Genomic DNA, 13,183 nt, shown 5'->3' with positions numbered 1-13,183 from the left:
TACTAAATAACCCCATGTCCCCTAACGCAGCTGCCATGGACGCATCACCCTCAGATGCTTTCACTTCGTTCGCCAACAGTTTCTGGGTAAAAAATCAAATGCCACGATCCAAACTATAGCATGTCAAGAAAAAACTGCTTGTAACTGACGAAAAAGATCGTCCTAGAGTTGTGATCGTCAAGGCTTGGATTCTCTGCAAAATTATGTAGAGGAAGCCTATCATACCATGGAAACATTGTATACAATGTACAGCGAACGGTAGGTATTTCCGGTTTGGATGGGTCCTGGACGCTGGCCATGGCTGATCGAGTTTACTTGTAACAGTGCACAATTGGAAGCCGATTTCGGTCAGAAGCTGATGAACTTGTCAAATAAAGCCCCTCCCTCCACCAAGGATTCAGAGGATCAAAAGGAAACCAAAGGGGTCGCTGCTGCAATAGACACTGTCCATACCGAACTCCTCAAGACAGCCAAATCACACATTGATCTCTCGCGACGGCTTGAACAGCAGGTAGCCGGTGCCTTGCAAACATGGATCTCTGAGCATCGCGATGCAGTTACCAAGGTAATTTCATACGGCTGATTATTTTTCGGGTTCACGTCATTTTCCTTTTCGCCCTGCATGCTGACATTGATCGTTCGGTTATATTAGTGGTCCATTCCACTGAACGAGTGCTATCAACGACGACAGACTTACATCATGCAACTCCTTCAAGTACGCGAGAAATATCACACTGAATATCGCTCAGCCGAGGGTCCACACTCATCACGGTTACAATCGCTTCGTAAGTCGGTGAATGTTCCTCATTTTGGCATTGATGATTGCTTAACCTAGTCCTGCCACTTTAGAAAAAGAATATAAACAACTGCTGGCAAAAGTCGACGAGGCTGTGAAGCAATGGAATAACGAATGGCTAAAGGCTTGCAAGGTAAAAAATGACATATTCTCTGCCTAGGCCCAAATTCAACTAAACTTTGTTGAACACCGTTTTGCAGCAACTAGAAACAATGGAACAAGAACGAATAGAATTTTTTACCAACAACACATGGGAATATGCCAATCTTGGATCGGCAAGGTTGTTGGTACAGGACGAAGTAAGTTGGTACTTCAGTTTGACAAATCCACATTCATCACTCATATTGTCGTTGCAGTGGTGTGAAAAGATTAGAAAAAAGCTGGAAGAGTGTGATATTGGCGAGGAGTTGGAAAGACAGGCTCGAGAGTTTGGGCTTGGAACCGATATGCCATGTAAGTCATAGCGAATAGATGCAAGATCCATCCATGGCTCATTATTCATGCTTTGCTTTCCCAGCGACCAATGATTACGTTGATTTCTACATTAAGCAACAGAAGCAACATCCACAAAAGTTGCGAAAAGCATCACCGCAACCAAATGATCATCGTCCTAGACCCATTGCCGCGGATGCGCATAAAAGTCTTCCACCTCGCCCAACAACTACCAACGACAATAGATTGCATGATGCACCTAACAACCCACAACCATCGACGTCGACATCGTCATCGTCCTCGTCATCGTCCACCGCCAAACGTGGGCCTATCAAACGCAAGCCTTTGGATCGACAAATGATTGGTGATCTTAAATCAACGGTATCCTCACAACGTGGAGCCCCCTTGGATGCCAATGCCTCATCTCGTTCTGGTCCTGCCCGATCGTCTTTGGCCAATCTGGAAGATCTACTTCGCAAATTTGAAGGACCGACCACGGATCACAACTCAGAACCCGTGCACCATCGAAACTCTGTGCAGCCACCAAAACCAGGCACCGGCATACCTCAACCACCTATGCACTCGGCGCTTCCTTCAATTCCTTCGGCCCCAGAGTCGCATCATGGAGATACAGGCTTACCCAACATTCCGACCCCCAGTAGTAGCTCGGCTTCCTTATCCACCATGAATGAAGCCATCAAACCTCCTAAATCCCCTCGACCATCCTCACAACAGCTAGCGTCACATGTATTACAACAGCAACAGCAACAGCATCAGCATCAGCAACACTCCTATCAACCACATCAACAGCAGCAGCAGCAACATCCACACCAGCACCATCAGCAGCATTCACACCAGCAAATGCCACCAGAGCAAAACGCTACACCGGGAATGATGTCTGATTATAACCGGCCACTTCCGTGCTCTCCTGCGATCCAGCCACAATACGGTCCACAACAGGATCGGCTACAGCAGCAGTCACATCCACCGGCATCGAATCAACCCATCGGTAATCCCATGAATATGTCCATGACATCGGAAACACCCATGATGCCACCTTACACTCAGGCAGCCAACGGTCCCGCTCCATCATCAATGGCAGCTTCTCCTATGCTAACGTCTACTCGGGCCGCCCCACCCTCCCCTATTATGATTCCTTCTGGCGCCTCGCTTGCGCAAGCTCGTTCGCCTGTAGCGGCTCCTGCTGCGCTTCACTCACCTTCCATGTATCAAGCACCACCCAGTCCCTACATGACGCCGGTACCGTACGGTGCACGCGACATGCGATCAACGTCTGCTGCAGGACAACCGTATCAGCCGCCATCGCAACAGGCGTATCCTCATTCGCCCATGCTGATACCCACCTCACCTCACGGACCCCAGCATCAGGCTTACTCTCGTCCGGCTTCACCAATGATGGGCCCCGCTTCTCCTTCGGCGTATGCCTTGCCAATGTATTTACCCGACGGACGACCCGTTGCCACTTGGGCAAGAGCGAAATACGATTATGTGGCCAATGATTCCACGGAACTTACGTTTAAGCGCGGCACTCTGTTTGCGCTCACGAGCATGTCAGTGGACGAAGGTTGGTGGAACGCTGAATTATGGGACGAAGTACGTCAATGCTCTTGTGCTTCGGGTTGCATCCCGGGTAATTATGTAGTGAATGTTTGACGAAGATGCTCCTCTTCAACTTTTTTTTCTTTTGATAATAATAATAAAAAAGGAAGATGTGTGCCTATTGGTTGAACAAGGACGATCGGCGTGATTACGTACTTTAAAATATAAAAGCATAAAAAAAAAAATGCAACTTCATATTGTCGTCATCTGTAACGATCCAACGTTATTGGTGTAACGGTGCCGGTCAGCATGTTTTTTATACATTTGCATCGAGAACTTTACATTGGTCAACAACAGTGGGACAATGAATGTAACGTTACACAAGAAAAGGGGATTGTCAATTCGAGGTACATTAAGAATAAGAGTGGGTCGTCGACAAGTATGAGGTAAAACAATGATGAAAAATGCATATCAGAGGGATTTTGCGAATTGTATGGATTTGCTCAGTTAAAACGGAAAATAATGGACAAGGTGGGTGGCTTGCACTAGGATCGTCGAAACTTGAAAGACTTTTTAATATGCGTGTCTATGGCGGTGGATGACGATGAATGAACTCTTTTTTTTATTTCGAATAGCGACACCAGAATTCGTGGCTGTGAAATAGACCTGGTAGGTTAATAATTGGATGACATGGTTGCATTCATGAACCACCAGCTTACCTAAAACAAGTGACATCTACCCCGCATGAATCGCAAAAGGTTTCGGTCGAACGCACGACAAGGAGATGCGCGTGAAAAAGGGTATGGCGGAAATGAACGTGTTCATGGTGACGAGACGAACAATGATGAAATGGCATGGCAATGAAATATTTACAAGGAAGATGATGAAAATGAGTAAAAATAAAAATAAAAAGGAGAAATGGTGAATGAAAAAAAAAAAGAAAAAGCTTAATGATGCCGTGCCTCTACTTTTATAGATGACAAGAACGAATTTTTCCCCTTTACGTCATATTCTTATGTGATTTTTTACTTGCATTTTCTTCTGTCGTTTTCCATCCAGTCCTGGCAGTTAACACACTTTCTCTTGAACAGTTACTAGTTCTTATTATCATGCTGACGTTTGACTGCATATGTTGCCCCTCTTTACTTTGGTTCTACTAAAGTATTGAATGAAGGCGCGGGATTCCTCTCCCGAACGCATCCGTCCGATTGGCCAAGCCCGGGGCGTCACCTTTATTCAATCTGCGCTCAAGCTTTTGGTTCACCGCCCAGGATCCACATCCATGGACGGCGGCCGGCTTCATCGTCCTTCTCCATTTCTTTAAACCGTTGATCAGCGGATGCCAGTTGAAACAATCTGCGCGCTGAACGTGCTTAAAGTTCTTTGACCTTCTGTAATTATCCGTGCAAGGGCTACCAAAAGCGCCCAATTATCATTCTTTTCAAGCTCATGAACAGCGGGTCTTTTTTTATTGTTGCAAATATTATGGCTTCTCCACCACCCTTTATTAAACATTTATTCAAGACCCTATCAATAGCAATTTGAGACTATTGAATTGAAACAGTAAGTACGTTCCTTGAGGTATTACGCTTCTGATTCTCAACGATCAAAGTTGCGTCATATAAAGTTTGGCAACAGAGAGCTGTCACATCCGGTCTTCAATCATCGTCCTCCGCTTTTTTCAACTGCATGATAGTGTTTATTATGTTTATTTCCGTATTATCCGTCAACTGTAATTTTATCAGCGGTCTATGTCGGAAAACCACAAACAGATTCCACCTTTCCTGAATGGCGCCAGCAATTTCTCTGGGCGCGACTCCACACAAAGCCAGCGCATCGTCTAACAATCACTTTTTCAGGTAATGGATTTGAAAACATCAGACAGCAAACATTGCGTTGTGATTTGGTATTGGTTGATGCATGTTATTATGTAAAACTGTTTACACTTTTTTTGTCCAACGTATCGTGTATCGTTTGCCAGAAATGGTGCTCAGTAAGCCTGTACCATCTTTCTGAGAAATGACGGCACACTCGACCAGCAATCAGCTTTGAATTCCGTAATAGGAAAATGAACGTCGCCAACCCTACGTCACTCATTGTTTGTAGGTACTCAAGTTCACACCGGTCGCGCTCCCAAGGCATACATAAACTTGCTCTTGAAACCCATCTTGGAAACTGGTAAACGGCTTGCCTTTTGCGGAAATTTATTATCAAAAACCCATATGTACTGCCCTTCCGGGTGAACTTTCATGCCTTGATACAGCCTTCCTCGCGTCACACTGTGGTCTTCCAGGAATACACAATATTACAGCTGCATGGCGGAAGGAGCTGGTATGCTAAGTGTTTGGAAGAGCTGTCCGTGCATTAAATTTGTGTTTTTCGGATGCATAGGTTGCAGAAGCTTGCGTAGCTTAGAAACGACCGTGGCCAGAATGACGTACAAAGGATGGTATTACTGCTTGGTGCTTTGACGCAGTGAAGGGACTCGATTTTTTTTTCTGATTTTTACCACGGTTGTCCCACCGACACGTGGGCCCGCTTTTGGTTGCTGGATTTGACGTGAACTCTCATCGAGAGTGTGCTGCTGCGTCTGAACTTGGCAATGACATTGCTATTCAAGTCAGATAATTTGGATAAGGTTATCTTGCTGTTCAATTTCGAGTATGACTTGCAGGGAACTTATCCGAGTTTCTGTGGGAAAGATCTTCTCCTGTAGTAAGCATAAAAAATTTCGAATTTTTCGAATTAAGCAGTTGCAAGGCGTGTAGGTACACTAAAATGAATCGCTTTTTTTCCGGTTTCTGCTTCATCATTGGTAGGTGCCCGTCCAACTAACCTTTCACTTTGTTCAATTATCATGATGTGTTCAGCGGTTGATGCAAAATTGGATTTTGCGACTTTTGAGAGGAGGGTAGATTGCAAGGCCGGCAGGAAAAACACGAAAACAAAAAGATGGTTTGACAGACGTGAACAAGCACGTTCAGGTCATGGTCGTCATTGCTCGAAATGTCACGGTACAACGGGAATGTTCCACTGCTCAGAACCACATTAGTGAATGTGTCTAACTTCAGTTCGGGTCAAGACTGCTGTACATGTTGTTGAGTCATCATGATTCGATGGCTCTGGTCAGAATGCCGCCAAGGTGTTGGGAATTTTTTTTTATTATTATTCTGACGTTGTTGGATTTTACAGGCACTACGTAATACATGTACGCTTTAAATGGCGTGAATAAAGAACACAAAGTAAAAAGAAGGAGGATATGGTAAAAGGGGAATCATGATTCATACTGCCAAGAACTATTGCCTGAATTGAGAATATGAAAGGACACATTTTTGGAAATGGTACTATGGCAACGATCGTAGGGCGCTATACACATTGAAAGAAACGAAGATGTCAGTAATCAGATGGGTAGGTCATGACTTTTTTAAAATTAAAAAAGTAATTTACCTTTTCCGTCGTGATTTCGCGAGCATGGGAAAGATGATCTATTAGGTAGGAAAAAATACACAATTAATAAGGAGATGAACAATTAAAAATAAAAATAAAAAAATCTCTATTCATGGATTACGCACGGTCCAGATACTCGTATGCTGTAAGTTCCATTGGGCATGTTCTGCGGAATGTACCAAAGTGCATGACCGTGTCTGGTTACTGAGGAATTCGCTTCTGACCAATCGGCGGCCGGAAAATAGGTGATGACTTGATTTGTTTCTGCATTCAACAAAGCGACTGAAGCCGAGTGAAGTTTGGCCATGCCTTCAAAGCGAACTAATAAATGATGATTCAAAGAATTAGAGTTTTTTTCGTTGTGCCCTTTGTGCATATATGTATTCAAGCTCCAATAAATATGCAGCAATGCTCCATGGGAACGAGAATCAAAGATATGAATAAAAAAGCAGTAACCGAAGCGTACCTCGATAACGAATGTCCATATAGGTGCCTGCTGGAAAAATGCCCTGCGATGGCGGTTCGTCGAGGATGATACGATCAGCACAAGAATAACTGATTAGATAAAGAGACAACAGAAAATATAGCAGTCGCATGAGCAAGTAAAGAAGAAGAAAAAAAGTAGTGAGAATCCAATGGATTGAACAGATCATTGCAGAAATCGCGGGTTTATTTTTATATAAAAAAATTGGGTGGGACCAGGAGAGGGTCATTGAAAATGTTGCCGTTATTAGTACGTGGTTGTTGGATAAGGGGACCTGAGAAAAAAAAACCAACTGGCTGATTGTACGTTTTTTTTTCTCTCTGCTCCTCCAATAATCTATCCATCCCAGTCCATCGGCTATTTCTAGATTATGGCAATCATTTGAAAAAGCCTGTGTCATCCAAAACTTTGGACTTCAAAACACATGGGAAAAATGAGCGCATCATGACCTCTTTGTCACTATTTTTTGTGCCATTGTATATCATTTATTTGTTGCCCATTTTTCTGATGACGCTATTTTTTACTGTTTTTTCGAGAACACGCCCAAACGTGAGATGAACAATGCGTATACATAACTGAATTTGACATGGTCTATTGAATGTCAGGAGTGGTATGAAAGCAGAAGCTTTGGACCTTTGTTTTCCTTGAGGTTCCCCTTGTATGAAGATTTCACATGAAATAGAGGGTGTATCTATCTATGTGTAAAACTTGACACCCGAAACGTGTTTAATAAAGTGCTGCTTTGGGAATCCAGGGTCTTCAATCTTACGAAAAATCCATTCATGCATGATGTCAAATCAGAAGTCTGCGAAATGAAACAGGAAATATTTAGGAGAGTAAACTGTTTTGTGCTCCTAGTCGGATCAACCCCTCTGCGGGATGCCTGATGTTGTGTCTATTCCTTATCATCATTGCTAGATTCCCCAAACAGGATCTCCACTATCAACTGAAGCAGAAGTATATACGCCATCGATAAAGAAAAAAGGATCTTTACCAATACAGATGCTATGTTTGAAGGGACAAGGAGACAACATAACACATGTACGTTTTTTCAGCAGCATCCTGTGCGGTCAACAGAAAATTCAGCGAGAATTCATATGTTAAACAAATCCTTTGTTACAGTATGTACTTACCGAGCACGCAGACAGCGATCGACGACGATAGTCAAAATTTGAAAAAAGAACAATAGCCAAAGGATGGATCATAATCTGTGGCGATCCCAAATATGACAGAGGGCAGAAATCAAAAATGCATACATTTCTGTACTGAAAATGAAGTATGGACTTGTCAACAATGAGCATGGATGCATTACGTGAATACCACTAGCTGATTCGGCTGCAAGGGGAAACGCTGGCTGCTTCCCGCAACATGTACTGACGTAGCTGGTGAAGTTTGAATTTGAGCATATGTTCGTATTCACATACAAAGCAATCATGAACCGACTTCCCTTTTGATGCCAATCTGACAGCTGCATGGTCATACCGATCAGACAGAGCAATTACCAAAGCGTTTTCCCAAGTTTAGCATTACCCCTTGCTAGGGAAAAAAAAGCATCCCTCCGCAATTTTATCTTACCCCGTAATAGTCGGATCTATCAGTATATTACGAAAGGCTTCCAAAACATTTATTTGAAACAAAAACTCTTAACAGAACAATTTTGTCATCCATTACTAATCACAAAGATGACACTAGCCTACAAGTCAAAGCGCGAAGTGGGTAATTGCGCCCCTCACCCCTTTGTCATAAAATTCAAGCCACACAGATGTCCACAGACAATGACATACGGATTTTGTAATGCATTCAGCGGGTGGGTTGTGGTGGTTATCCTTGTGCTTGTCAGCATTAAAACTTGTTTCCGTGCCCAAGGCTCGCAATATGCGTTGGCTATCCAAAGGCGTCCATTCGTGACCTGGGACATGTCATGTCCTATCCCGATGCATATATCGAAAAAAGGAATCACGAAAAAGAACTATTCGCGGGTTCGTTGTCTACACCTTTCTCTGGCCCGAAAGCTGGGCCTCAGATTCCAATAACCAACTACAGTATACAAGTGACCATGAGCAATTCGAACTTTTGCAACTTGGGACCAAAGCATCGGCAACAAGTTTTGTCAAATCTTTTACTTGCATCAGCTGACCGATGGCTCTTTTCATTCTTTTTCATGGGCATACAATAACAGGATTTATTGCTGCAATGGAGGGGAGAAATGGAAAATATAATACTATTAAAAATAAGTAGATATCACAGAAAATGACGAACCATCGAGAGTTGGGAGCGGGTAGGGGGAAAAAATACAGAGATGTAAATAAGTAAGCGGAAACAAGTGTACAAGAGGGGGGATGGTGGGCGAGAGAAGAGACGAATTTATGCTACAGGCTGTGAAAGAACTGGAGAGATAGAGGGATCTTTTAGTTCCATTTCCATGCTGTTAATCATTTTTCTGATTTTCTTCTCATGTAATTTGAGGCGGCATTCGTCCAGAACCATATTGAGACAGATGAACAGATTCGCTTGTATCCGTGGAAGTAGGGACTGGAGCGAAGACGGAAGTTGTTGACGAAGTTTACTGACACGTAACAAGACATGCCAGGAATTCAACAACGATGTCATTTCAAAGTGGCAAGGATAGTTCCGTGATCGTAAAAACTGCAAAAGACGAACGGCATTCAGAGCAGCATGGACTGACAAAGACACCATCGGCAGAGAATAGTTGGTTTCATGCAACCGTATCGTCCTATTCACCATGTTCAGGTACTCTTCGTCGGAGCCTTGAAATTCAATCGCTTTTCGTAACGCCAGTAACTTTTGTATCCGTCTTTCCCACTTCTCGTTGTACGAGCGCGGTTTGTTCCGTTCGTTGGAATTCTCTCCATGCCAAAACTTGGTAAGATTTTTCCATTCGTATTCTGCGGTGGGAGGATTTTTGGGCAAGAACGACTGTCCAACGACGAGATACTCTTCGTACAGTCGAAGTGTGGTCAGGGCAGGAATGATCGCATGCTGACATTCTCGTTCGAGTGTGGCAAAGAAAACGTCATCCGCAATATCAATATCGAAAATAGGGAGCGACAGCTTAAACAAGGGCGGCAACTGATTGTACCAACTTCGCAACGCCATTTCGCATCGGTGGGTCATTAGGCCCACCAGACCTTCGAGGTCACTGGATTGCGTTAAACAACTGGCTTCATGCACTTGCTTATGCAACTTGGATACGTAGTGATGCATCAAAAGCCATCGTTTTTCTTCTTCCGATTCATCGCTCGCACTTTCGTATCCCGGGGTCTTGCTGTGATGATGCGCCAGGGAACACATATCAAAGGGGATGTGAGGCACAGGCTCGGCATGTTTGTAATCTCTGTCCAGCAAATCCATGGAAATACGTAATCGTGCTAGGTGACTCATTAATCGCTTGAACAGCAACCGTTCGCCGCAGGACTCCAGGGATTCCTGTTCAGGAGAGGAATGGATGTAGGTCGGTCCAAGAATGTTGCCAAGTCGTTCGGCCATGGCCCCGTAACGTCGAGCGTCATCGAGATGATAAAGGGCGAGCTTGTAATTGGCCAAAAAGACATAGGTGGCAAAAGTATCGAGGGACATATCATCAAACTGCTCCGAGACGAGATCCCAAGCGCGGTTAAAGTAGAGATCGCGGTAATGGGTCACGGTTGCCACAGGAAGTACGTCGGTCACATGCTTGCAGGGCAAGGCACAAACAAGGGCACTGAGCGCCATCATGGCCGGCGAGTAGCCAATCGATACGGCACGATCCATGGTGAGGCGAACAAATGATTGGGCATGAATCGCCATGTGTTTCAAGTGTTGGCACTGCAAATATGCATTGAAGAGACGGATGGCCGTGGCGGATAGTGAAACGTCAGTCGGAGTTACGGTTGTCACGGCTGTGGTTTCCGTCTCCACGGGAAGGCGAAATTTAACCGAGATGGCGGCGGTATGACGCTGGGTCTTGCCATACTTTCGCCTAATTAATAAATTAAGGACGTTGGACAATGGATTGATGGAGAAATAGGATTGAAACGCAGGCGACAAGTGGCTATTCTGTTGAATTGTAGCGAATAGATGTTGCAGTTGTGTCAGGAGATCGGAATAAGTGTATACATCGGTGCGAATGCTCAGTTGACCATTGGCCACGGTCAACGTCCACGATAAGTTTTGTTGATTTTTGGTCACCGTCGCCTGAATATCGCTGTTTTTGTTGGGAGTAAGCGTTACTGTGTCGTTTAACGGTGTATTTCCGTCCACCGAGGTCGCAGTGGCATCACTATCCTTTCTCAAAGACATATTGCTACGAGCATCGTCCTGAGGAGACGAAGTGGCGATTGAGGGAGGTGACGGGTAAGCCGTAGAACCGGAATCCTTTTCCTGCTTTATTACTTGGAGCGAAGCCAGTTCTTTCTCCATTGCACCCATTTGCGAGTTCAGATGGGTTAATTCTTCCAGCAGTTGATTTCGTTTGGCGATGGCACGAAATTCATCGTCTTTCGGTGATCGATTGGCCAAGTAGACACATTTGAGGTTGAACTTGTGGCATCTAGAAAAAAAGAGGTAATAGAATAAGTAATGGTGGCGAGGCGACAAAGGTGGGGGGAAGCCCTCCTATTTTGGGTGTTTACATGCCTATCACAAGGGGAAACGCCGTTGCATTTACGTTTTTGATTTCTGCACTCTATTGAAAGCAAACCCGTTTTTTTGGTTATCAGGTTATTGACTGGGGAATACAAAAAACTTATCAATTACCTTCACAGGGAACACCTTTTTTCTCAAAAGCCATTGCGATACATAGAATAAATATAAAAACAAAACAGAACAAAGAACTAAGGTTTATTTTTTTAAACCTGTTATGAAATAAAAAAAGAAAATTTTGAAACCGAAAAAAGGGAAAAGGAAAAAAGATCTGATAAAGATTCATTTGATGGGATGTGACTTTGAAAACTGACAACCAACGAATCAAATTCAACTTGCGGAAAACAGGAAAGGGAAAAGAAACAATAGACCCGACTGCGGCTCTCGTTTTTATTTTTCTTTGGAAAAGGAAGACTAAGACTTCAACATGGCGGAATTACTGCCCTTGCAGGATGACGATGTCCAGAAACAAAAGCAAAAGAAAAAGCATTCGACCATGGTGGATCCCGAAACAGGAAAGACCATTCCCATGAAGGACGGCAAACCTTGCCGCGTGTGCGTCGATTTCAAGACTTGGTCCAAACTCGAAAAACAAAAAGCACATAAAGAAGGCAAAGAAAAGCACGATTCCACCACATCCAAAGATACCACAGCTGGCACCGTGGCAGCAGGTGCAACGGCGGCAGCGGCAGCGACAGCGGCTGGAAGTGGAACTGCCAATGACAAGGCGGACAGCCAACAGCTGACTAATGACGAATGGCGCAAGCAAAACTGTCCGCCCGATGTGGAAACGCTCGGCAATGCCACTTGGACACTCTTACATACCATGGCGGCCTACTATCCGGAGAAACCGGAACCCAAAGAAAAACAAAGCATGAAATCCTTTATGTCTTCATTTGCTGAACATTATCCATGCTGGTTCTGCAAGGTAACCAACCGGCCGCGAGTCTTTTTTTCTAATTTGTCTCGAATAATCCCAACGTTTTCATTATTTTTTCTAGAATGATTTCCAGAAAGCGATGCAAAACGAACCTGTGGATGTGGAAAGTCGTGAATCTCTAAGTCAATGGCTGTGCCGTCGTCATAACGAAGTGAATCAGAAGCTCAATAAGCCAAAGTTTGATTGTTCCAAAGTGTTTGAACGCTGGCTCAATGGTCCCCCCGATGGTCGATGCGACTAATGTAGATTTTTTTAAATTCTACTTGAATTTTTTTTCTTTTGTATATAGACCGATTCCCATACTTTGGAATGATAAAAACCTACAATGCCATAGAAGGCGAAGCAAATCGTCTGTATCACATGTTGCAGACCTCAGTTGATCAACTGCCCAACAGAAAAAGAATAACCCCACTGATACGACGGGTGTGTGGAGTATTCTCCAGATTGAGTATTAACCTCGCACAGATAATCTTTGCTTAAAGGCAGGAAAATAATCACAATTGAAACTTTGCCACAATATAAGATGCTATCACCAAAGTGTTGTAGAAGTCTTTGGATTGCTTTTTCAACCTGAGCATACTTGAGTCCCGTGAAGCCGGCGTTGGCACTGATTCAGTGTGTTTGGCCGCTGCTTCTTCAACGAGCTAAGCATGGTGATGACAAGATACTCCATTCGTTCTGATTGGTAGAGACATTTTTAGCCCAGGCCTGGATGAGGCTGACTATTGAGCACACCATCAACTGCGCCAACAAATTTCGTGGCTGTGCTTCATAGGGCCATATTTTTCGGGCTATACCTGGTGTACTGTATCTTAGATGGATAGCGAGTCTGTCCACACTCATACGAACTATTGATTCGCCTTTTCCATCTGACGAAAACCAT

The 13,183-nt window shown here is 44.0% G+C and overlaps 4 protein-coding genes across 4 annotated transcripts; 2 read left to right on the top strand and 2 right to left on the bottom strand.

Moving 5' to 3' along the window:
- Positions 1–14: 14 nt before the first annotated feature.
- BYT42DRAFT_610310 (uncharacterized protein) lies at positions 15–2,902 on the top strand (the record flags this gene model as incomplete). The annotated part of the gene is made up of 8 exons (XM_051571386.1): positions 15–86; positions 167–258; positions 325–565; positions 653–785; positions 850–929; positions 997–1,095; positions 1,153–1,249; positions 1,314–2,902. 8 exons carry the CDS (start codon positions 15–17, stop codon positions 2,900–2,902), a joined length of 2,403 nt encoding a protein of 800 aa, XP_051426986.1.
- Positions 2,903–6,132: 3,230 nt separating this feature from the next.
- Positions 6,133–6,831, bottom strand: BYT42DRAFT_610309 (uncharacterized protein; the record flags this gene model as incomplete). Its single annotated transcript, XM_051571385.1, has 4 exons — positions 6,133–6,154; positions 6,236–6,273; positions 6,357–6,556; positions 6,702–6,831. The coding sequence occupies 4 exons, from the start codon at positions 6,829–6,831 to the stop codon at positions 6,133–6,135; spliced, it is 390 nt and encodes a 129-aa protein (XP_051426985.1).
- A 1,973-nt stretch (positions 6,832–8,804) lies between these two features.
- Positions 8,805–11,342, bottom strand: BYT42DRAFT_555399 (uncharacterized protein). Its single transcript, XM_051566659.1, has one exon. The coding sequence runs from the start codon at positions 11,145–11,147 to the stop codon at positions 9,084–9,086; it is 2,064 nt and encodes a 687-aa protein (XP_051426984.1). The 5' UTR covers positions 11,148–11,342; the 3' UTR covers positions 8,805–9,083.
- A 331-nt stretch (positions 11,343–11,673) lies between these two features.
- BYT42DRAFT_555396 (ERV/ALR sulfhydryl oxidase domain-containing protein) lies at positions 11,674–12,643 on the top strand. The gene is made up of 2 exons (XM_051566658.1): positions 11,674–12,288; positions 12,362–12,643. The coding sequence occupies exons 1-2, from the start codon at positions 11,788–11,790 to the stop codon at positions 12,539–12,541; spliced, it is 681 nt and encodes a 226-aa protein (XP_051426983.1). The 5' UTR covers positions 11,674–11,787; the 3' UTR covers positions 12,542–12,643.
- The last annotated feature ends 540 nt before the right edge of the window (positions 12,644–13,183 follow it).

The sequence above is a fragment of the Radiomyces spectabilis genome (assembly GCF_025331425.1).
Source record: "Radiomyces spectabilis strain NRRL 2753 chromosome Unknown BYT42scaffold_2, whole genome shotgun sequence".
In the NCBI taxonomy this organism is placed as follows: Eukaryota; Fungi; Mucoromycota; class Mucoromycetes; order Mucorales; family Radiomycetaceae; genus Radiomyces; species Radiomyces spectabilis.
This window is presented reverse-complemented; position numbering and strand designations above follow the sequence as displayed.